The sequence below is a fragment of the Macadamia integrifolia genome, chromosome 3 (genome assembly GCF_013358625.1).
Source record: "Macadamia integrifolia cultivar HAES 741 chromosome 3, SCU_Mint_v3, whole genome shotgun sequence".
Classification (NCBI taxonomy): domain Eukaryota; kingdom Viridiplantae; phylum Streptophyta; class Magnoliopsida; order Proteales; family Proteaceae; genus Macadamia; species Macadamia integrifolia.
Window position 1 is genome coordinate 25,368,619 of NC_056559.1, and position 24,729 is coordinate 25,393,347.

The 24,729-nt window shown below is 37.9% G+C and overlaps 1 protein-coding gene and 3 pseudogenes across 3 annotated transcripts; 2 read left to right on the forward strand and 2 right to left on the reverse strand.

Annotated features, from left to right (window-relative positions):
• Positions 1–1,602: 1,602 nt before the first annotated feature.
• On the reverse strand, positions 1,603–5,306 carry LOC122072997 (ribosome production factor 2 homolog). 3 transcript variants are annotated; one of them, XM_042637470.1, is made up of 7 exons: positions 5,174–5,306; positions 4,831–4,887; positions 4,461–4,664; positions 2,510–2,755; positions 2,176–2,418; positions 1,989–2,054; positions 1,603–1,879 (listed from the first exon to the last, which is right to left on the reverse strand). In XM_042637470.1, the coding sequence occupies exons 2-7, from the start codon at positions 4,879–4,881 to the stop codon at positions 1,760–1,762; spliced, it is 930 nt and encodes a 309-aa protein (XP_042493404.1). In that variant the 5' UTR covers positions 4,882–4,887; positions 5,174–5,306; the 3' UTR covers positions 1,603–1,759. The 3 variants fall into 3 exon arrangements, with proteins under 3 accessions (XP_042493404.1, XP_042493402.1, XP_042493403.1); XM_042637468.1 differs by having other exon boundaries at positions 5,204–5,302; XM_042637469.1 differs by having other exon boundaries at positions 5,200–5,290.
• A 2,137-nt stretch (positions 5,307–7,443) lies between these two features.
• Positions 7,444–14,880, reverse strand: LOC122074266 (annotated as a pseudogene).
• On the forward strand, positions 14,823–17,462 carry LOC122072637 (annotated as a pseudogene).
• Positions 17,463–20,586: 3,124 nt separating this feature from the next.
• LOC122074267 lies at positions 20,587–23,298 on the forward strand (annotated as a pseudogene).
• Positions 23,299–24,729: the final 1,431 nt, after the last annotated feature.

Here is a 24,729-nt window from a genome sequence, read left to right on the forward strand (position 1 = left end):
AACAACAAAGTCTGCATTTTGAAAAGGACCCTTTGTGTGCCTGGATTCTTTCAACCGTTTGATACACATTGGAGAGGATCCAGATGCCCTATTTATGGGCTACATATTGCATTCCTTTGTCATTTGCTTTTGAGGGTTTTAATATTTGCTCTTAAGAGGATCCGAAGGCATAAATCATTGTGTGCTCCAGTCTCTTGAGAGTCCAACTGAGGATCCACCTTCTTGGTTTGAAGGGTTATTTGGTGGTGGCAAGAAGCTTGGAGTTGAGGGAAAGCTGATGAAACCCATGTGATTTACTATTGCAACTACCCCTCCATTGCTGCGATCTAGCGTTTGTTTGGAGCTGGATACGATCTCCCTACGAGATTCTATTAGAGGTGAATTTCCAAATTCTACCTCCTTCACTCCAACTCATCAAAATGGTTTAAGAGGGTAGATGAAAAGACAGTGAAGCAAATTACTTCACTCTTCATCTTGATGCACAGAAGAACCCAAAAAGGGAGAAGGGGTTAAATGAGGAGATGAGGACAGTATCAGTAGGGTCTTTTGTCTTCAAATGGGAAAGTGAAAGGCTATTTTACCTTTCTAGCTACTAGAAGGAAGTAACGCCATCACAAATTCCATTTGATCACATGGAATCGAAGAAAAGGGAAGTGAAAATTTTCATAGAAAGAAAAATTTTGGTCTTCATTACCTTTGACTATATCACTAATTTCAAAACATTCTATATTTGGTTATTAAATTTACATCCCCTCGCATCCAAATCCCTTGGATTTGAAAAATAAAATAAAATAAAATTTTCATCTAGAAGGTCTTGGGTTCAAGTCTCCTAATCCACACCTTCCCTCCCCTACGGAATAGGATGAATTAGGACCTCTACCGGAAAAAGAAGGCATTTAAATAGTTTATACTATATACATTATGTTGGGTAATGGTTATAAGGTTTGAAAATCTACTTCTCTTCCCTTTAATTTTCATTGCTACCAAATATTCTGCTCTCCCCCTTTGCCACTCCAATCTGAGGCTTATAATGTATTTTTTCTTATCAGAGAGGCTTATAATGTATTGAAATCACATCAAAGCAGTCCCTACTAAATTTTTTTAACCAACAGACAATTGAAATGTCGTGCAGTGCTTTTCCACAAAAGATTTTGAATGAGACAGGCACAAGTCTCCTTGCAGGGGAATATAATGCATGACAGCGATGAGCACAGAGGCTTGAATCAACAGTTTAAACCATGAATACAGCAGAAAGCTTAAAAGCTATCTATCACAATCAAATGCACCGAATTGTTAAAAGTTACATTGGTCCCAATTGTCAAAACACAAGCCCTCATTGGATGGGAAAATATTAGTATTGAACTACAAAGGTATAAACACTTAATTGTTAGAAGTTAGTTTTTTTATTGATATAAACACATCACTCTCTTGCTTGAATCCAAGCCATGGTGATAGCATGAAAACTTATAAACAAAAAAGGCGTACCCGGTGTGCGTGAAAACACATAAATCAGGTAAAATGAAAAGAGAGCGAAAGAAATAAAGAAGATGAAAGGGCAAGTACCTACATCTCCCAAAATCAGTGAATTAAATTCATTATGGATTATCAGAAAATTCAATTTCATTAATAATTATCAGGAAAATCAATTTCATTATCGATTATCAGATACATGAATCCATTAAATAATGAACAATAATCGAATCCAACCTCTCTCACAGACAAAAAAGAAAGGGTTACAAAGAAAGACCTGCCAAATGAGTCACTCACCATCGGCCTTTTGCTTCTTTGCTTTGTGCTCACTCACATTATTCTTCAGCTTAGCTTCACGACGTGCCCTTTTCAACCCTTTTGCTTTGTGAGATAGTTCCACACCACCAACCTGAGTGCCACAACAGATCATGAAGTTTAAAGGAATAAGCAGCCAAAGCCATTTCAGCAGCATTAGTATGTAAAGAGTTTCAAAAGAAGGGCCAATAGGATCTTTCTACCTGTTGGTCGGGAATGTAGATCTTTCCAATCTTCCCTTGTATTACATCACGGCTAACATTCTTCTCCTGAGTCAAAAAAGCCAAATTGTTTAGCATATACAGTTATGGCACGAAGGGATTCTCTCCCCAGCACACACGGCGACCTGGAGAGTGCAAGAAAAGCAAGATAGGATTAGGGATGCTTAACCTTCTTCTTAGGACGGTCAGTAGCAGTTCTCATTGCTTCTTTCTTTAGGCCATCATTAGGAAGACGATGCCGCCGAACCAAAAAGTCCATGGAAGGGCCAACTTCTACCATTTCCATCCTTGGGACAACTGTGCCTGACCTTTTCATACGGAGTGCACAGTGCGTAAAGAACACTCTATTGGAGGACACAGCTGTACACACATAAACATGGTCTACCCCAGTAATATTTAAATTCTCTACAACCTGCATGGAATAAACAATTCCTTTTCATTTCCAATTGAATGTTACAATTACAAAAGAAGGAAAAGGAGGAAAAGCCTCCATAAATACATACCTCTCCCCTGAATAAATCAAGCAAAACCTCCTTGAAATGTTTCAGTTCTTCTACATTCTCGAAACCTTCTCCAAAAAAAGCAAAGAAAGGTTTTGACCCAATACGTGGAGCCAATTTCTTGTCATATGAGAATGACTCCATGGTTTTGAAGTTTTCCACTCCAACCTCCACAAGATCATAAATGTGGTGATCATAAGTCCGCCCTATAACCAGATTGTTTGGCCTTTTCTTTGAGTGAGAACCAAACTGCAAGAAAACCCACAATTATACTGTTAAAAGACATAATGGGGACATAGTTGGCAGTTTGACTAACAAAAGAACTAGAGATGTAATTCCAAACCCAAATCTGACCCAAGGGCAGAAAATAAAGCTGGACTCAACAAACCTCAGTTCAAATTGGTCGTCATATAAAGATGGTGTACAGAAATTTTTTTGCGGCTGAACCACCCACCCAAACTATGGCGGAGGCCCCTCATTTGGGCCACATATAAAAAGATGGTAATTCTATAAATTAAAAAAAAAAAAAAAAACAGAAGAAGACTTTGATGCACTGGTGCTCTGCATTTTATCAACCACCCCAACCATTCTAACTCTTCAACATAGCTGTGAGGCAAATTCACATGCAATGCATGTGAAGATTGGGACATTAGTATTATAGTGATATAAGAAATAACCATTTGTATTGTAGCAATTCTCCCCCTACTTCCAATAAAGATATTATTCATAAGAAAAAAAGGAGCTGGGCATCAAAATAACCATGTTGAAGGTCTCTGGGTTGAACCAAAGAAAAGGTTGTTGATGGCCATTCCAACTGTTAGAAAGGTTGCAAGGAAAATTGCACATGCATAGCATGTGAAGATCAAGACATTTGTATTATAGTTACATAAAAAGTGGGAATTTGTATTCTAACAAAATTTTCTCTCCAAATAAAAATCTGCAGATCGGGCATTGGAATAGCACATTAACAAGGACATCTTGGAATTTTTATTGGTAATTACAATTTTTCTTTTTTTCATCTACATTATATACAAAAGTAACAAACCCAAGCAAGAGGGAAAAATAAAACCAGTTCTCACAGAACTTTCAGCTTTGAACATTCATTCGATCATTACTGAATTCTTCAATCCGTACCAGCTATATATAAATAGGGAACCTAAGTTAATGAGAGAATTTAAAAAAAGAAGAAAAAGAAGATAGACTTCAGCCTAATTCACAAGTTCCACCAATGCTTATACTACATATTGGTCGATAGCTACAAGCTAGTGCATCAGATTTTTAGCTACTTCAGACATATATTAGACCTAACAATCCAAGCAAAATTAGATATTGTTCAATGATAATTCCTTGGTTGGCATATATTGAATAATGAGATCACTTTCTAATTAACAGTAACCAATTAACAAAATACTATTGATTTCCTCCAGCACCATCACAGTTGCCCTGTAGGCCTGTTCAACTCAAGAACTAATTGTGTAAACCAGTAAGCAAACAAACATGCTAATAAACACTCCCACAGCATGATAAGTTCATTCATACTTTCACAGGAGACCAATCCCTATCTTGTTTACTGAAAGTGGAAAATTCACCCAAAACAGTCTTTTGCTTCATCCATTACGTGCTCTTTGTTGTTACTGAAAAATCATTTCAACCATATATTTGCAGGTCATTGAATTTGACGAATGACATAACCAGTAATCATGTTTTGAAATTATTGTTGTGGTGACAACCTAAAATTCAAAAAATACTATAAGCATACTCCAGTTTGTACCAAAAATTCATCTTTTTATCCATTGAAGTATCCAACATCCTTACCAGATATTATTTCCTTCAAGATTAACAAAATATTCCCATAATTTACTGCATAATAAACTGTAATCAAATACCTATATTGCACAAGAACACTGGGGATGAAAGAGGAAAAGTGTGGGCTGAAGCTTAAATATTTACTTACAATAAAAAGACTGCAGTCAGTTTTGAGAGAAAAGAATTCTAACGAAGTTTCTCCACCACTTTCAAAGGGCCTAATGTTCTCGTTCTTCCGGGAGTATTTTATAGCACAGTCCTTCTTAAGATGATAAATATCAGTCAACAGAGCATTCAATACATTGCTGATCTTGGTACCATGAAGAATCAAGGTCTTCTTCAAATTCTCAACCTACACCACCAACCCATCAAATATCAATTAAAAACTTGACTAGCCATGGAATGGATTGTTCAGTGATCCATGTCTGGCCAAAGGTCACTATGGAATTGCATTGGAGAATTAAGTTACAAGAATGAAGAAAAGAAAGAAAAAGGAAAAAAACCTAAACAGAGCTTACAAGTTTGGGTGCACGTTTGTCAAGAGCTCGTTTAGCTCTCTCTGTCAGCATGATTGGCTGCCATCAGAGACATACAGAAACATTAGTGAAAAGCAAACACAAGAACAATAAAATTATATTTATATATCTCTCATGCACTTTCACAGAAGTATAATCTATATGTTGAATGAAACCATCGATGCTAATCTTTCAAAATAAAAAGAGGGTTGTGATGATCGTTGCAGAGACTGTGTGAAACCATTAAAGGAGAATATTTCATCTAAAACTCTGAAGAGATTATTCAGCAAAAGATAGGACGAAATAAGAGCTAAGATAACCGAGAGAGAGAGAAGTTATCAGATACGGTTTTCGAAGGTTCGGAATGTCTACTTTCCTCACAAACGCCTCCAAAGCGGTTTATCGTGGAAAGCTCAGAGCGACAATGGTGTTTCCCCAACGGTGGGAGAGGGAGAGAGAGAGAATAAAAGCACGAGAGGTTTTAGGGCTTTGATATTTGGGCACTGGGCCTTGGCTTGGTTGAACGGGCGAACCGAAACTAGGGTGTTCATTGGTTCGGTTCATTATAAACCATTAAACCCAATTGATGAATACTATTATCCGGTTTGATTTAGACTGAAACCGATTTGATTTCATTTTTCAGATTCCATAATAAGTTTTTGTAATAGCATTGAAGAAAGATGAAATTTACAAAATCGTTGAGATATATTCAAGTCGAAAAGAAATAGCCATATGATGAAGTATTGAAAAAAAAAAAAAAAATGGTTGAAAAGTGTAGAAAAAACAAGTCTAGTAGTCCCATAAAGTTATGGGACTACTATTCCTTACACTAACCATAAACAAGTTGTTAGATTTCATATAACAAATTGGATGGTTATCAAAATTCTACAATTCTAGTTGAAGAGGAATAGCCATCCAAGGCCAAAATGTTAAATGTTCCGAGTTAAATATGTCCAAAAGACTTTAGAGATCTTTCACATTGTTCCACACCAAATCCACCTTCCATCCCTTTTTCTTTGCCACCTTCACCCCTTCTAGTAGTCCCTTTGTAGCTGTCTTACCATTTTTTTTCCTGTCAACAAATAATTTGCTTGAGATAAAATACATAGATTATTGAGAATTGAAGAGTGAATATTAGTTTTTCCAAATTTAATTCAAAGACTTCATCAAGCAAGTCTCCAAGGCTTGTAAAGAATCTTCACAGTATTTTATAAAGTCAAGTAATGACTTCCCATGTGTTCCGATCATTTTACATGTGAAGAGGCAAAGTGTATGAATGTTTCCTTAAATCCTAGATTTGCAAGGACTGCATAAGAATCCGAAGTAAAACGAATTTTCAAAGGAGCGTGGTAGGTACAATGATTAGGTATCACCACAGTCACAGTTTAGACAGACTGTGAGAAACTTTAAAAGTGTCCGGCCATGGAAATTATTCTCTTTTTGTTAGATTTAAGAGATTTTTACAAAGGCTTTCGTCTCTTTTAATTTCGAAAAAGAATGTCGAAGTTAGCTGTTCCACAGACTAAATAAGACACCCAGAATATTAACCTAGGAGCTCAGATTGTTGAAACCAAAAATTTCTATTATTAGAAACTGAAGAATCCCACTTGATATTTGCCACATGACAATCGACATGAACATCAAAATTTGCGTATATCCAATAAGCTCCTATTTACTTAAAGAATTTTAGTTCAATTATAGATATGTACAACAAAAACATGCAAAACTTTATTCCAACTTAATAGGGTCGACTACATGGAGATTTTAAGTAAGGACGAGCGCAAGAATCTATGCAAATAGATTGATGGGTTATAGTTAATTACATAAGTACCGATTGTCAACTTAACATGCCACTACACATGAACCATAGACTTATAACGATAATCTATAATAAAAAAGGCTTGTCAAAATTTACTTAAAGCCAAAGATCAGATACAATTATGAGCCATCCAAAGTAAAATGTGAGAAAAATTGAAAGCAAACTGGGCATATGGTTGAATTAGACCAGTGACTAATCCATGAGGGGCTCTACCTATCAATACAGTTGAAAGCTGCCATGTGTACAAAATCAGCTGGGACAGGTTTTTAAGCTTGGCAACGCGTGCGTGCTGCACATTTTTGCCTAGAAGCCTAGAAACCTAGAAACCCAGTGCCGTGAAATGAGGCAACACAACATGCTAAACCAGGCAAAATTACAATTCTTATGAAGAAATGAGGCAAAACAACAATAATGAGAATCTGCTTCCATGATGTGATTTTGTGGAAGAGTTACTGAGGGAGACTTCTTGTGAGACATTGTCTGGCCCCTGGAAGTGGGATTCCAAGTTGGGATTTATTGCAAATTTGCTGGATGTGAGGGTTCACACAGATAGTTGATACACAAACTGCACAAGGAACCATTCCCCTCTATCTTTGCTATTATGTGAGATGCCGCTACCACTTCAACTTTAGGCAGATCTGCAATCTACTTTCATTAATTTTCCTCAATTGATCTGCAAAAAAAAGAACCTATGCCGTTTTTATTCTAGGTCTTTGCATATAACCATTTTGTGATCATTATCAATCCTTTTCTTTTCAGTCAAAGGAGAATTCCAAAACTTAGGTCCCATGAACAATTTACGTCAGCCTCAAATAGTTGCAGTCTTTATCTTGAATACCATGCAAGGCACTGTCTTTAGTGCCAGTATTTACATTCTTCTGTTCAGAAGCTTCCTCTTCACCCTCCCTACCAAATCCAAGCTCAGACATATCTTGGTTTGCCATTAAGTTCCTGAAGGCCCCAAAGAGAATATTAGTCATAAGCAATTTTCCCGAGTTCCAAACATTGAGAGATCTATAAATATGCAATCAGATTATCTAAATATCTGACATTCTTTAATTCAACATGTAAGATCAAACACCAAGAAACACGAATAATAAAGAGACAATAGATCCATACGACACAGAGATTTAATGAGGTTCACACGTCCAGGGTGGTGTGCTACGTCCTCGGACGAAGAAGAAGATTCACTATGCAGAAGAGAAATTACACCCTAGCAGTGGCAAGGAAAAACTCGCCCTGAAATCCTAGCTGCGTGAAAACCCCGGAATACAATGACTTTCTCAACAAGCAATAGTACATTATATATACTCCAAATCGCGGGTCGATCCATCCGGTCGCAGTCGATCAGGTCGAACCATACCCCCGCACCCCCATACGAGATCAGTGATGGGCTCCGGGCTTGGGCCTATCGGCCCAACTCCTCTGCTTCCATCACAAATCTCAGAAAATTTTCTATTCGAATTACCGCTAAAATATATCGAATCGGATCAATCTTTAAAACGGGTCAAGAATTCAAGACAAACTTAACACAACTGATAAAAGATTATCATCTTAATATGGGTTTAAAAAGATTATAAGGCATCTGCATGGAGACATAAGACTGGAAAAGTAAATCTCGGATTGTATTACTATTATAGTTAATGAAATCTGGTACTTAATTCTTTTAAAAAAAAACTGATTGTTAGATCAGAGATCAGATTTGGCCCACATGTAGCCTTCAGATCGAGATCTCTTCCTCCCATGCCATTATTGGGCCACTACCCGTAGGCCAATCTAATTGGTCTGCATCACCCTCCTGCTTCTTTTCTGGTTATCCTCATCCTCCACTCGTTGATCTGGAACATTCTACATTGAGGATATCGGCTTTCTCCACAAGTTAGACCTTTTGAACAGCCACCGAAGATCATATTCTCAGTTTCGCACAAACAGACAAATTGTGACTAGAAGCAAGAGTGATATCATTAGCAATCCTGACAAAAGAATCCCCTCAGCCATAGGGCTGATGGAATAAAAATTCCAAATAAACTAGGGTTGCTAAATGCAGAAACAGAAGTGTGAAACACAATAGAATTAAAAGAACACAACAAATAATTTTGATTTTTGGCAAACTGAATGAGCAACGGCATGAATGTTCAAAATGAATAGGGGAAAAACAACTCAGATGCATGCAAAGGTTATATAGATGAGAAACTCAATGACCTCCACGGCTGCCAGGGTTCTCCATAATTGTCTGTTCATAATTATGGTAGCTTTGTCTAGGGCTTCTATTTTGTAGGGAAGAAAGGGGAAAGAGGTAGCAGACAGGGATTTTCCTCATTTTCATTTTATGCTTGTTGATCAACATACCAATGAATTTATTTTTAATAATAATTAGATATATAAAAGATAAGGCAAGTTTAAAAGATGTTAAAAAAAAAAAAGGTTCAGCATTTTGTGCTAATAAATTGGAGCAGTGATATAAAATCAAACACAGCTATAGTACAGAACATTTCGGTCGAAATTACCCAACTTACTGACCTTTCCATTCGACATTCTAGGTACTTCTTTGAAAAGCTCTACAAGTTTCAGATTGATAGTCAGAGGGTTTGAGACAAGCAATGTATTCTTTCTTTTCCTGAAACATAATCAGTTGAATTTGAAGACATCTTGAAAATGAGTTTGAAGGTGCCAGCTAGCTCAGGTGGTAAAGTCGCATGCTAGCTATAGCAAAGACTTGGGATCTAATTCCACCTTCATATGGGGGGCTTGGTTGGTGAGGTTTATGAAATAGGGGTTCAGTTCCCTTGTAATATGTTTTGGAGTGAACCAACCCACCCCCTCCAAAAAAATTTTTAGGACATCAAGCACATGTAGCATTAACCATTTGACTCAAGCCATATCACTTCCATTAATAATTGTTTTGATATATGGTAAGGCATTGGGAAATTGATATTTTAATAGAAGCCTTAAGTGATATACCAAGTCACATTCATGCATGGGATCCAAAGGGAAGATGGCTTTTTCTGGAGGTACTGGTCTCAATCCCCTGTTCCCACCAAATGCACCACCTACCAAAATGTCAGTCTTTTACCAACGAATATAATAACAGGAAAGTAGAAAAGCAAATAATAAAAGTTGTTTCTTCCACATCACCATAAAAATAAGGGTATTTTACAATGCCACTCCTTGGAGAATGTTAATATTATAGGGACACCCCCTCTCTTTCACCAAATTGGACTCAGACCCCTTGCCGTCAGTCAACATTACAGAATATACCAAGAATGCTGACATCAGCAGTTCACATTTTTTTAAAATACCATTTTACCCTTAAAAATAAAGGAGTACCGAAATTGCCCTTAAAGGTTTTATTCCCAAAATCGATTGAAGAAGAAAACCTAACTCACAACTCCATCCATAATGAGTCGTGCGAGTTACTGAGTTGGAGAAGAAGAAGGTCTGAGAAGAAGATTGACCTCCCTTTTTAGATTGGCGACTGCAACCCCTTCTGGCGACAGCGTCCACGGTGGCTGCAAAACCCCTAACCCCAACACGACAACTAGGCTTGGTTGGAAACCCATCATCACATTACTAAATTACTGCAATTCCCAATCTCTGTTGGCAACTCTCGTTTCAGATTTTGATTTCCTCCTGCTCTGAAGACCTCAAGCTTACTTAATTACTGCAATTCCCAATCTCTGTTGGCAACATTACTAAATTACTTATTCTAATGTGTTTATCTTCGGCAAAGATAGATTCAACTCAAGCTTCAAAGAATGGTGCTTGAAATTTCCAATTCCTGCCCAGAAATACTTCCAATCTCCCTATAATTTAAGTTCTTGCCATCACTTTATTGACTTGACTAATATCTGGGTTATGCTTTGAGCAGTGAATCAATAAAGTATGGAGACAAGTAGCCATCAGAGCATGGATTGAACCAGTTGGAGGGGACGAAGAGTACTTTCAATTCTTCAAAAGGCTAGAAGAGCGAAACAGAGAAATATCAGGAAAAAAAAAGAAGATAAAAATCAGAGAAAGAAAAGAAACTCAGCTCTACTTTCAGTCGAACCAGGACGAAGAATAGAGAAAAAACATAGAAAAAAAAAATTCAGCCGAACCTGTGGAAAAACAGAGAGAGAGAGAGAGAGAGAGACCTCAACACAGAGAAAACTTGGAAGACTAGGATAAAGAAAAAAAAAAAACAAACTTTTTTGCCGGTGACCTAAGATGGTAGCGATGGGAAGTGCACTTCTCACCAGAGATGAAAAGAGAAGTATTTGCCGGCGACTGTCCTGTCTATCTCGGTTGGAGCTCATTTGAACCCTTGGTTGCAGGTACGGAAAAGAGGAGAGAAGGAGAATGAAATGGTAAAAAAGTAAAGAGGGGTATTTTTGGGATAATGAAAATGGGTAACTTACTAGTGTTTTACTCATAAGGGCAAAAACGTTATTTCAAAGCATTCTATAACACTGACTGACAACAGAGGGTCCGAGTCCAATTTGGTGAAAGATATAGGTTGTCCCTCTAATATTGGCATTCTCCAGGGGGTGGCGTTATAAATTACCCTAGAAATAATTAATGCATCAAACCAAAATGATACGTATAAAAAGATGCAAGGTAATTGAAAATGCATCAAACCAAGAAGATAAAGTACAAAAGGAAAACAAATTAATCAAACAACTCGTAAGCACCTAGAAACAAAATAAAAGTAACTATTTGTAACCATTGGTTACAATTTGTGGATTTGTTTCCTCTCTCTCTCTCTCTCTCTCTCGTGGGAGGTGGGGGTAGGGTTTTAAGGTTCCATGGTTTATGGTTTCATAGAGATTTCTAGCAATTATGAGGGCGTGGTGACTGATGTGAGAACCGTGGGAGGTCAAGTAAGCGATTTCCCAATTACAATTGGAATACATCAAGGATCAACTTTAAGCTCTTATATGATTATGCTTATCATGGATTATTTAATCAGGAACATTCATGATGAGGTTCCGTGGTGTATATTTTTTGTTGACGATATTGTTTTGGTGGATGAGACAATAGTATGGACTAACACTAAGTTGGAATTATGGAGAACAACCTCGGAACCAAGAAGTTCTAAGATAAGTAGAACAAAGATGGAATATATTGCGTGTAACTTTAGTTACACTAGAATGGATAACAAAATGCTGAAACTTGAGGAAAGAGAGAAACAACAAAGTAATTATTTTAGATATCTAGGGTCAATCATAAATAAGGAAGATGATGAATGTGATAGTCACATGGTTCATGGGTTAAGATTTCATGGAGCTCTTCGGCAATTTATTTTCAAGCAGAATGAAGTATACATTTTTTCCCCCTCCTCCCCATTTTGGAGAACAGAATGAGAGTAATACGGGGCAAAGGAAAGAGGTTAACATTGATTTGTAACTAAGCATAGTTACAGTTAAATGCCTCCAAGAATATTTTCTTCTGAATCAATGAAGTGGGATAAAAAAGGCATGTCCTCCAAATGCTACATGTCAAATGCACGTCACATCTGAATCTGCTAAGCACCTTAACTGGTGATTGGTTCTGAGAGTTAGAGGAGCGGTCAAGAATCGAAGAAGAGCCAACATGCAGATTTCTAGCACATGGTTGCAGGTCCTTGTGTTGTCAGACGTACACAGGAGCAATTGGCCTAGTCTTTCTTGTAGTTCATAGCATCTTAGTTTGTATTAAAGGGTAATGACTAATGAAAGATTCTGATCAAAAGAATTGGTTATTAGAGAAATATTAATGTTGATTCACTAGCATTCTAAGAATGGGTGATCATTGTTTTAATAGGAGTTATAACTTTTGGAAGAGTTATAAGGAGAGCAGGTTTTCTGGTTCACTCAATCGTCAAGGAATCTTTGGTTGGTAGGCCTATTTCTATCACATTGCAAATCATCCCTTACTCATATGTTAAGTTTCAGCCAAAATGATGTTTGTCAATGATATAATGAAGCATTAGAAATTTATGGACTACCAAATGCTATATAAATTAAAGAAGGGATCCAAAGACATATATGAAAGGGTTTGTCATTATAAGAGGTAAATGATTTAATTTGAGCCTGAAATTTGACACTTGACCCTCTTGGTGAATTTCTAAAGATTTATTTTCTCTTCTTCAATTTTCATTTTATTTTCAGAGCTGCACCTAAAACCAATTCGTCATTTAATACCCATGCTTCAACCTTCAACTCGCATCAATCACCTCAACTAACCATTGCATCCAAGGACCAATGCAATTGTTCCTTGATACATCTTAGCCAACAATTGATTATAGACTAGCGATTCCAGTACTTTTTCTCCCCACCCAAAAAAAAAAAAAAAATCCCTTCTTCCAAGAACAATACCAATAACTCTCAGCAGCATCATTTAGAGCATAGGGTAAATAGAATTTTTGCTGTCATACCTTTAGCCTTTAGGTCTCTTTTTTTTCTAACCTTCTCACATACTTTCATCAAAATCTAAATCCTCTGCTGCTATTTTTCTTTGTATTTTTAGTTGGAGTGCTAATTAAATTTCATCCTTCTTATCCAATAACCTCATCTCTAAACATGAACCCTTGAGACCTATTTGAAGACGATTGTTATCTCAATGATTACCCTAGATAGATAGTTGATCTTGTGGGCATACAAACCCTACATCACTCAAGTCCATCAATTCAACAGTTTTGAAGCTACCGTGATGGGGACATCAAGGTGTACAGCCGAAGGAAGAAGAAGACCCAACCACATGCTCCTTCTTTGTGGTTGGAGGATTAGAAGAAACAAGAAAGAAGAAGAAGAAAAAGGAGGAAGAAAGGGAGGCTTGATCCAGCCTTTTCAGCACTGGATCGAGTCCCTCTCTCTTTCCAGATTTCGTCCAGATCTTGTGGACCCTAATGTTGATGTGTTAATTTAGTCGTTTTATTTCCTAATATTTTGTTTAGTTAGGCTTTTGAGTTACGTAAAAAATTACGTTATTTTTTTTTTTGAAAACTTCTTTATTCTGAGATTATTTCCTAGGATTAACCTTTATTTTTTTTAGTAACTAGTTCATTACTTATGTAAGGCCATTGGCCACGATGGGAGTTAGTTAATGAATATTTTGAATGCAAAATACAGCCCCCAAACCCCCCACGATTTCTCTCTCGCTGCCCCCTCCTCTCTTTCTCTCTCTCGGTTCTCTCTTCTCTTGCCTCCCTCCCTCTCGATTATTCTATCTTTCACTGTATCTGTTCCTGGTTATTGTCATGACTGCTGCAACTGTTGATTACCATTGGTTGAAGATCGTCTCAGTTGCAAAGGCGTCATTGGAGTGCTGCTGAACACTTTTTTTTTTTTTTGGAAAATCTGGGTTGCTTTCTTTTATTCTTAGATTTGGGCAGTAGGTAAGTAGAGACTGAACCTTCCCATTCCCCCATTGTTCCCTCATTATTTACTCTATCATCTTCCATTAAAGCACTCCCCTTTTTAGCCCATTGTTTGACCTTTATTTGCACCATTGTTTTACCTTAGATATTGTTGATTTTCTTATTACAAGTATGACTAATTTTGGAGCATATAACATGGTATTTTTATCTATCTTTGGTACTTAATAGACTAGTGTCATAACCTAATTTTGCTTGCTACTATGTTCCCTACCCCATGTTCCCCATTGACGCTTGAGCGAGTTTATGCGTTTTTCTTCTTAGACCATTATTGCTCATTAATCCCACTATATTTTGCATGTCGATCTTGTTTGTTGAGTTTCCCTTATCCTGTCCAATCCAAGTCCCTTGAGTTTACCCTACCTAGTTAGTTAATCCTGTAGGAAACCTAATCACCTAGGAACCCCCTGCATCACACCGACTTTTTATAGTTAATCAATTATTTAAGATAAACTAAGGTTAACATCATGTAAGCTCTTCCAGTAAAGATATCAGTACTTGAATTAGAAAGTTTGAATTTTGTTCAAGGAAAATTCCAGGGTAAGTCAACAAACCAGAATTTATTAAATAAGCAAGTTGATTAGAATGAAACAATGACCCACTGGGTTGAAAATAAAGTAATTATTTTTTATAAATGTCCAATTATTTTATTAGAAATGAAAAATTGGAAGCAAACCTGTAAGACCAGATATTACAAGCCTATATCCCCCCCCCCCTCTTAAAATAATTGTCAGAGAAACCAAGGAGATTAGAGAGTTACTTACCTGCACTCATCTCTTTGTTTCTCTATCCTTGCCACAATTGATTCTGCTTTACTGGGATATTTACGAAAACTAGCAATTCTTCTTCTTAAGACGATGCTCTCGTCTTCTTCTCTCTCTATGTTTGTGCAATGGTGGGTACGACAAACAGGGCATGTTTTTGTCTCTCTGTTCTGTTTCTCTGCTTCTCTCTCAACATCCACATCTCCATCGGAGCTGGCACCCTCTCTGTTGGTGATTCTATTTCTGGAGATCAGACCATAGTCTCTCAAGGAGACGGGAACTTTGAATTGGGTTTTTTCACACCAGATATTACCTCTAACAATCACTACGTTGGTATCTGGTACGTAAAGATATCGGAGATGACTGGTTTGGGTGGCAAATAGAGATGAACCCCTCTGTGATAAGTATTCCTCACATTTGAAGCTCTTAGAGGAGGGTAATTTAGTCATCCTCAGCTCATTGAACACCATCATCTGGTCGACAAATTTGATCTCCTCGTCCTCGAATTCTACCTCAGCAGAGCTTCTTGACCCTGGAAATCTTGTTTTGAGACATGTCTCAAATTCCTCTGTTTTGATCTGGGAGAGCTTTGATTACCCAACAGACACTTGGTTGCCGGGTGGAAAGATTGGGCTGAACAAACTCACAAACACATAGCGCCTCACTTCATGGAAGAGTTCAATGGATCCCTCTCCGGGTTTTTTCTCTCCGGAGCTAGACATCAATGGAAGCAGTCAGTTATCTATATTATGGAATGGGTCTACTATGTACAGGACGAGTGGGACTTGGAACAGCCATCATTTCAGCCTAGCTCCTACTGTGAGAAGTAACTAAATCTACAATTTCACATATGTTTCTAAGGAGAGTGATAGCTATTTCAATTATAATTTATATAATTCATCAATTATCTCTAGAATTGTCTTACATGAAACAGGGCAGATCAATCAACTTACTTGGGTGGATGGTACTGGTTGGCTTTTATTTTGTGCTCAACCGAGACAAACATGTGAGGTTTTTAATCTTTGCGGGGCTTTCGGCATCTGCACTCTACAAGCTGTGAATTCTTCTTGTCAGTGTATGAAAGGTTCCAGTCCATGTTACACAATGGACTACTCAAATCTTGGTGATTGGTCTGGTGGGTGCGTGAGGAATATCCCACTGCAGTGTGTGGATAATGCTTCTGGGGAGAAAGATGGGTTCTTAAAGATGTCCAATATGAGATTGCCTGCGAATCCGCAATCTGTGGCAGTTGGGAGTTCCCAGGCCTGTGAATTGGCTTGCTTGAACAACTGTTCTTGTAATGCTTATGCTTATGATGGTTACTGCTCTGTGTGGGAAGGGAATCTCTTGAATCTGGAGCAATTCTCAAATGGCTTCACTGGTGGACAAGACCTATATCTCCAACTTGCAGCCTGTGAACTTATGAGTTCAAATTCTGGGGGTAGGAATTCACTTCTGTGGGTAACAAAAAAGGAATAGCCACTGGTATTATTGTGGGAACTGTTTCACGGGTTGTAGCCTTCTTGGTTCTTCTGGTGGTGCCAATATGGACAAGGCAAAGGAGAAATTTAGTTGGACTTTCAAAGGAAGTTGAGGGTTATTTGGTTCTATTTGCTTATAAAGATTTAAAAATTGCAACCAAGAACTTCTCTGAAAAGCTTGGGGGAGGAGGATTTTGTTCTGTTTTTAAAGGGGCATTGTCTAACTCAACTGTTATAGCAGTGAAGAAGCTTGAAGGCCTCGGTCAAGGAGAGAAACAATTCCGAACTGAAGTAAGCACAATAGGGATGAGTCAACATGTTAACCTTGTTCGCATTCATGGCTTTTGCTGTGAAGGTACTAAAAGGTTGTTGGTCTATGATTTTATGCCCAATGGATCTTTAGATTCCCATCTGTTCCATGAAAAAAAGGACTTTGAGGCTCTAGATTGGAAAACGAGATACCAAATTGCACTTGGGACTGCTAAAGGATTATCATATCTGCATGAGAAGTGCAGAGAATGCATCATACATTGTGACATCAAGCCTGAGAACATTCTTTTAGATGCTGAATTCTGTCCCAAGGTGGCTGACTTTGGCCTGGCCAAGCTTCTTGGTCGGGATTTTAGTTGGGCTAACTACCATGAGAGGGACAATATGATACATAGCACCAGAGTGGATTTCGGGTGTGCCCATCACGGCGAAGGCTGATGTTTACAGCTATGGTATGATGCTATTTGAGCTTATATTGGGGAGGAGAAACTATGATCATTCTACTTGTCAGAAGGTTGGGTTCTTTCCTATTTGGGCCGCAAGAAAAATTAATGAAGATGGAGAAATCCTGAGTCTTTTGGATTGCAGGCTAGAAGGTAATGTTGATCTTGGGGAACTCAACAGAGCTTGTAAAGTTGCTTCTTGGTGCATCCAGGATGACGAAGTTCATAGACTGTCAATGGGTCAAGTAGTTCAGATACTTGAGGGGATTGTGGAAGTTAGCACACCACCCATTCCTAGAATTCTCCAAGCTTTTGTGGTCAATGACTTCTCTGAGCCTTCATCAAACCAGACTTTGCAAACAGAGTCCCACCTCTGGTACTTTGTCTCAGGCCATGAGCACTACGTCATTTAGAAATTCCTTGACATGAATTTTCTGAAATTGGAAGGAATTCTTAAGCTGTTCATCCATTCTGGTAAAAAAAAAAAAAAGCATTTCTGCTATCCCGCATAGAAGATTAATTGGGGGCGCCATTCTTGCTTTGTAATTGTATTCATCTGGGCATACCCAGATGTTAACTTTTGTATATTCTTTTCCCTTTCTTTTTTATCTAATATAATCTGATTTTGTAGCCAAAAAATTATGATACTTTCTTGTGTTTTTGCTCAAAATCTTGTGATCCGTAAACCTAGACTTTAAATTTTTTTTTTTTTTTTTTTGAATCCTGAGTTATTTAATTGCCTTCAACATATGCTAGTGATAAAAATAACAATTTGTTAAGTTTGTCTCTAATTCTTGACCGTTTTGAAGATTGACCCGATCCGATATATTTTAGTGGTGACTCGAATGGGTAATTTTCTGAGATCTGTGATGGGGGCGTAGCCCCCGCTGTATGGTTCTACCGAATCGACCGCGATCCGCTGGGTTGACTTGCGATTTGGAGTATATAATATACTGTTGCTTGTTGAGAAAATCATTGTATTCCAGGGTTTCAGAGCGAGTTTTTCATCGCCGCTGCTACGGTGTAATTTCTCTTCTGTATAGTGAATCATCTTCTTCTTCTCCCGAGGACGTAGCACACCACCCTGATGTGTGAACCTCATTATATCTCTGTGTCGTACGGATCTATTGTCTCTTTATTATTCGTATTTCTTGGTGTTTGATCTAACACAAATAAGAACACAAGAGCTCCTTTCTTCAAATTCCATTATGTGGAATGTTCTTTTTTTTTTTTGAATAAAATATATGGATCAAATGCTTAATGCATGCTTTTTATAGAATAGCCAATTAGTCAAACTATCAAGCTCCTATCAGCAATCCAAGGTCTTTATACATACACTAGCTTCAGAAATAAAATGGTGATGAGAATAAAAGGGCGAGACATGCCACAACTAGGGGTGTTGTTAGAACAATGGTCTTTCGGGGAAGGAAAGATCCTCACCACTTTGGGGGAAGAAAGAGGAAATAAGGAGTCACCACCTAGATTTGGGTAAAGGACTTAGAAACATAAAATTGATTCCATAACGGATTCAATGGGGACTAGTCAATTGAAATCCAGGGTTTGAGTCATGCTATAGTCTTGAGAAGGTGTTAGGCACCCCAATTCAACCAGTTAAACCAGTCTCCCTATTGCTTGGTCAAATTAAATAGAATATAATAAACAAATATCATAAAATTAAAATGTAATATCAAAAAAATAAATAAATTAAATAAAAGTATAGCTAGGGTTAAGGCACATACTTGAAGCGTCTATTTGCAAAATAATGGTACTAGTATATAAGAAATAAAAACAAATACAATATAATTATGGAAATAAATACAATATACTTTGTCTTAAGCCATGATCACTATGTCATCTAGAAATTCCAATTGATATGAAGTTTCTGAAATTGGGAAGGAATTCTTAAGATGTTCGCCCATTCTGTTCAGAAAACAAAATATTCTTACAATTCTACATCGAAGATTAGAAAAACTTCTTGTATTTCCATTCAAAATCTTGTGTTTGCTAAACCTTTGCATATTGTTCTCTTATTCTCTTGAATTCATAGAGTAAGATATCGATTTCCCAATGAGATCAATTTTGTTTAATGCATGATGGATTCCTTGAAAAACATTAGGGTTCATGTAAATGAGGTACCTTATGATAGATATTTAATCATGTGAGAATTGCTTTTTAATTCACAGTAATTTTATTGGCTACATACTAGTAACAAAAATCACAATAGCCACACAAGATTTGGTTCCTTCATCCATTTCGTTTACCTTTTTTTTTTTGTTCTCCTTTGGAGGTTAATTTTGAAAATTTGAGTGTTGTAAATTTCAGTCGGCCACACCAGAAAGGCTAAAACATTGACGGTGGAGAGAGAGAGAGAGAGAGAGAGAGTGGGTGCTATGGCAATTGAGAAAGAGAAATGTAAGGGCAGCAATGTCGAACAGTTTTAGGATTTTTCTCTTCAAGCAATTGTCAACAAGGTGTTGCTGTTGATGGGCGTGGGAGACTCTATTTTACGCTGAGTCAAGTCAACAAAATGCTGGTGTTGATGGGTGTGTGGGGATTCTATTTTACGCTGAGTTAAGTCAACAAAATGTTGGTGTTGCTGGGTGTGAGAGATTCCATTTTATGTTGTCTGAGCTCAAAGAATTTTTTGACACACACACAAGAAATATAGTTGTAAAATAAAAATAAAGAAGTATGTATATAGGACATCATTCTTCACGACAAAAAAAAGTCTAGCCGTAGGAAAGAAAGCTAGGAGACCAATGGAGTATTTGTCTCCTGGCCTTCATTTTTACGGCTAGACTTCAGTTTACTATTGCCGTGTACAATAGTTTAGTCTAATGGTGGCAGTTTTGACTTGAAGAGCCTATGCCCAGGGGAGGTGGTTGTGAGATTGAACCATGTCTTATGCAAGTGTGCGTGGGTAGGTGGCCATTTGCCCTAGTATTGCCCAGTAGACTGGTCATTGGCCAGTGGTGCTCAATAGAATAGAGTAGCAAAAAAAAAAAATGTGGAAGGATAAACATGGACTTCTATGGACTATATGAGAAAGAAAAGTAGAAGACTTGTATTTCATTGGTGCTCTCTTTGACTTTTCATAAGAACTCAACTCTTCTATCACAGAACGATGGCATCAATATATTTCTAGGGAGATTAATGCATTAGTGAACTCCCTGATAAGAAGGCGTTGTCTATTTATGGCATTAGTTAGGAAGGCCATCCTTTACGAGTAGGATGGTTTGGCCAAATTCCTATCCCTGGTTGACGGAATCTTGTAATTCGATAGCTACGAACTCCTCTCCTTTCAATGAATAGCTCTTTATTTACCCAAAAAAATAGAAAATATATGACATTAGATGATTCCCTAATTAGAAAGGTATTGTGACTTGTGAGTGTAACATGCACGGCAATTTAACCACAAAACACTCCATGGTTGACAATCTTGAAGCCGGACAATTACTGCAACTTCACCTTTACCTTAAAACGAATAAATTGATTTCTACCAAAAAAAAAAAAAAAGGATTTTAGTAGTTCATACTCTTCTCTCCTCCACTACTAATTTTCTAGTTTGTCTTTCTGTGCTTATTCAAAGATGATGGGTGTGAGAAACAGAGTATGGTTCTTCCTGTGCGTTGTGTTTCTCTGCTTCTTCCTCGATAGTACTCGTCCCTCTGTCGGAGCCGGAGTCCTCTCAGTTGGTGAATATATTTCTGGTAGTCAGACCATAATCTCTAAAGAAAATGGGAACTTCGTATTGGGTTTCTTCACGCCAGGTAACTCTCACAACTACTACATTGGCATTTGGTTCAGTAAGATAACTGAGAAGACAGTGGTTTGGGTGGCAAACAGGAATAAACCCATCTCAGATAAGTATTCTTCACAACTGAAGCTCTTAGAGGATGGGAATTTAGTCATTCTCGACCCATCCAAAACCATTATCTGGTCGACAAACTTGACCCCCACAACCTCCAATAATTCTACAGAGGCAGTACTTCTGGACTATGGAAATCTTGTTTTGAGACACATCTCATCAAATTCCTCTGATGAATTGATCTGGGAGAGCTTTGATCACCCAACGGACACTTTGTTGGCCGACGGGAAGTTTGGGCGGAATAAACACACCAATAAATCACATATCCTCACTTCATGGAAGAATTCAGAGGATCCTGCTCTGGGACTCTTCTCTCATAAGATAGACCCTGCTGGAAGCAATCAGTTTTATCTATTATGGAAAGGGTCTCTTACTGGGCGAGTGGGACCTGGAATGGTCATTTTTTCAGCTTAATTCCTCATATGAGTAGGAACAGTATCTTCAATATCGACTATGTTTCTAACGACAATGAGAACTATTACATTTATGGTTTACCCTTAGATAATTCATCATCATCTATTATCTCTAGGGTTGTTTTGGATGTGTCAGGGCAGATCAAGACACTTATTTGGCTGGATGGTAGCGGTTGGAATTTACTTTGGACGGAACCCAGACGGCAATGCGAGGTTTATGCTCTTTGTGGGGCTTTCGGAACCTGCAATGGCCAAGTTGTGAATTCTTGCCGGTGTTTGCAAGGTTTCAGTCCACGTTACCCAGCAGACTACTCAAAAAATCTTAGTGATTGGTCTGGTGGGTGCGTGAGAAATACCCCACTGCAGTGTGTGGATAATGCTTCTGTAAATGGGAAGAAAGATGGGTTCTTAAAGATGTCCAATATGAGATTGCCCACAAATTCACAATCTGTGTCAGTTGGGAGTTTCCACGCCTGTGAAGTGGCTTGCTTGAACAGTTGTTCTTGTAATGCTTATGCTTTTGATGGTAGCTGTTCAGTGTGGGAAGGAGATCTCTTGAATATAGAACAACTCTCAGATGGCGACACTGGTGGACAAAACCTATTTCTCAAACTTGGAGCCTCTGAACTTAACTCGACTTCTGGGGGTAACAGAAAGAGATCGACTGCCGGTGTTATTGCGGGTGTTGTTTCAGGGGTTGTAGCCCTCTTGGGTCTTCTGGTGGTGCTATTATGGTCGAGGCGGAGGAGGAATTTAGTTGGACCTTTGAAGGCAGTTGAGGGTTATTTGGTTCCATTTTCATACAGAGATTTAAAAATTGCCACCAAGAGCTTTTCCCAAGAGCTTGGGAGAGGAGGATTTGGTTCTGTTTTTAAGGGGACATTGTTTGGGTCGACTATTGTAGCAGTGAAGAAACTTGAAGGCATAAGTCAAGGAGAGAAGCAGTTCCGAACTGAAGTAAGCACGATTGGGACGATTCAGCATATTAATCTTGTTCGCCTCCGTGGCTTTTGCTGCGAAGGTACTAGAAGGTTTCTGGTCTATGATTTTATGCCGAATGGTTCTTTAGATTCCCATCTGTTTCATGAAAAAAGAGAGTCATGTTGGTGTATGATGTCTTGTATTCCGTCGCAGTTTAATCCAGGGAGTACTGGTGCAGCACCTAGACAGCCAGGACGGCGGTTCTCCATTGATAGTGAAGCAGGATCTCATCTCACCGGGGACGTAGGCAACCTTGCCGAACCTCGTAAAATCTGTGTGCATTGTTTGTTTTGTTTTTCCATTATCTTCTGCATCGTTTTAGGGTTGCGTTTCTACAAGTCCAAGGTATTAGATTGGAAAACGAGATACCAAATTGCACTTGGGACAGCTAAAGGATTATCCTATCTCCATGAGAAGTGCAGAGAATGCATCATACATTGTGACATCAAACCTGAGAACATTCTTTTAGATGCTGAATTCTGTCCCAAGGTGGCTGACTTTGGCATGGCAAAGCTTCTTGGTCGGAATTTCAGTCGGGCTCTGACTGCCATGAGAGGGACAATAGGATACCTCGCACCAGAGTGGATTTCGGGTGTGGCCATCACTGCAAAGGCTGATGTTTACAGCTATGGTATGATGCTCTTTGAACTTATATCAGGGAGGAGAAACTCCGATCAATCTGCTTGTGCGAAGGTTGGGTACTTTCCTATTTGGGCAGCAAGCAAAATGAGCGAAGATGGAGAAATCCTGAGCCTTTTGGACTATAGACTAGAAGGTAATGCTGATCTTGCAGAACTCGAGAGAGCTTGTAAAGTTGCATGTTTGTGCATCCAAGAGGAAGAAGTTCATAGACCATCAATGGGTCTAGTAGTTCAGATACTTGAGGGGATAGTGGAGGTCAACACCCCTCCCATTCCTAGAAGGCTCCAAGCACTTGTGGCAAACAACTTTTCTGAGGCTTCCTGAAATCATATTTTTGTAAGCAGAGAGTCCAATCTTCGGCACTTCGTCTCAGGCCATGAGCACTACGTTATCTAGAAACTCCTTCACATGAAGCTCCTGAAATTGGGAAGGAGTTCTTAAGTTGTTCGTCCATTTAGTTTAAAAGCAAAGTATTTCTGCTATTCCGCATCGAAGATTAGAATATTTTCTTGTATTTTTGTTTAAAATCTTGTGATCTGTAAACCTCTGCTCCGCTTTTCCCTTTTAAATTATCAGTTATTTTATTAGCTACAAATAAGTGCTGGCAAAAAAAAAAAAAAAAAAGAAACACAAGAGTGGGTTCCTTCTTTTATTTTGTTTCCTCTTTCTTTCTTCTTCTGGGGCTAATTTTACAAATTATTTGTTGGAATTATGTGTTCAACATGCATACCCAATTTAAAGTGATCAAACTAAATTAATTTGTATTATCATTATATATGTGATATATTGTCTCAGATTTTCACTCGGGTAATTTACCTGAGTCGAGTAAAAAAATAGGAAAACCTGATCAAAAGTTATGAAGACTCGTTTAATGTAAAAAAAAAAGACCAATATCGATCCAAGTCACAAGAAACTCGTTGTCTTTACCAAGTTTAATACAACTTGCCCAATTATGGTTATTGTTTTACCCTTTTTCTCTCTTCGTCTTAAGAGCTTATTTGCATTTCTGATGGGGCCTAAAACAAAACCAGCAGTTCCAAAATCAAGTAGAGAGAAAATGGAAAAAGAATAGGGAAAAAAAAAAAGAAGGAAAACATAGAATTCTTTGTAACTTGTATAACCACTTTACTAACCTCAATCTCTGAGGAAACACTACTAACCACATGAAAGAAAGTTCTCTCTCTCTCTCTCTCATAAGCCCAATGTTTACCGTAATATCATTCTTACCGTCCCAAAATGACCAATTGGGGTTTTGGGACTCGTTGGCTGGGTTTCAGATTTGGGGATCAAATCTAGAGTTTTTTGGACATATCGGAATTGATGGGGGTAAATTTGATTTGTGATTTCGAATTTAAAATCCTTAATGGGATTGATCGATTCAAATCGAAATTAGAAGTGATCGATTTTGATTTCAAACTATCTGAAATGACCTTTTTTTTTTTTATATATATATATATTTTTAATATGTTAGATTCTCAAAAGTCACAAATTTCTCCAACTTATGTCTTTCAAGTGTTGTCTTAAATGATTATGAAAAAATTTACCAAAAAATTCAAACAATGCGATTTTATGACATAGATGTCTCTTTCTTTCTCTCCTCTATGTCTCTTATAAGAAAAAAAATTGGCTGCTACTCGGGTTGCAGCCAAGTAGCTGCAACCCCCTGCTGGCAGTCATAGAAATGGAATAATTCACTTTCTCTATGTTCACAAATACCCTCCTAGGTTATAGTAGTTTTCAAAATACCCATTTTGATTCCATTTCTTTGTCTGCAACTCAGGCAACAGCTAAATTTCGTCCCTCTTATAAAGCAGTTATTTTCAGGTGA

Coding starts and splice junctions, on each gene's coding strand:
- LOC122072997 (XM_042637470.1), bottom strand. CDS start 4,881: ATGCTGACAGAGAGAGCTAAACGAGCTCTTGACAAACGTGCACCCAAA. Junction 4,665..4,830: donor ACAAACGTGCACCCAAACTT/GTAAGCTCTGTT, acceptor TTGGTGGTGTAG/GTTGAGAATTTGAAGAAGAC. Junction 2,419..2,509: donor TTGATTTATTCAGGGGAGAG/GTATGTATTTAT, acceptor TATTCCATGCAG/GTTGTAGAGAATTTAAATAT.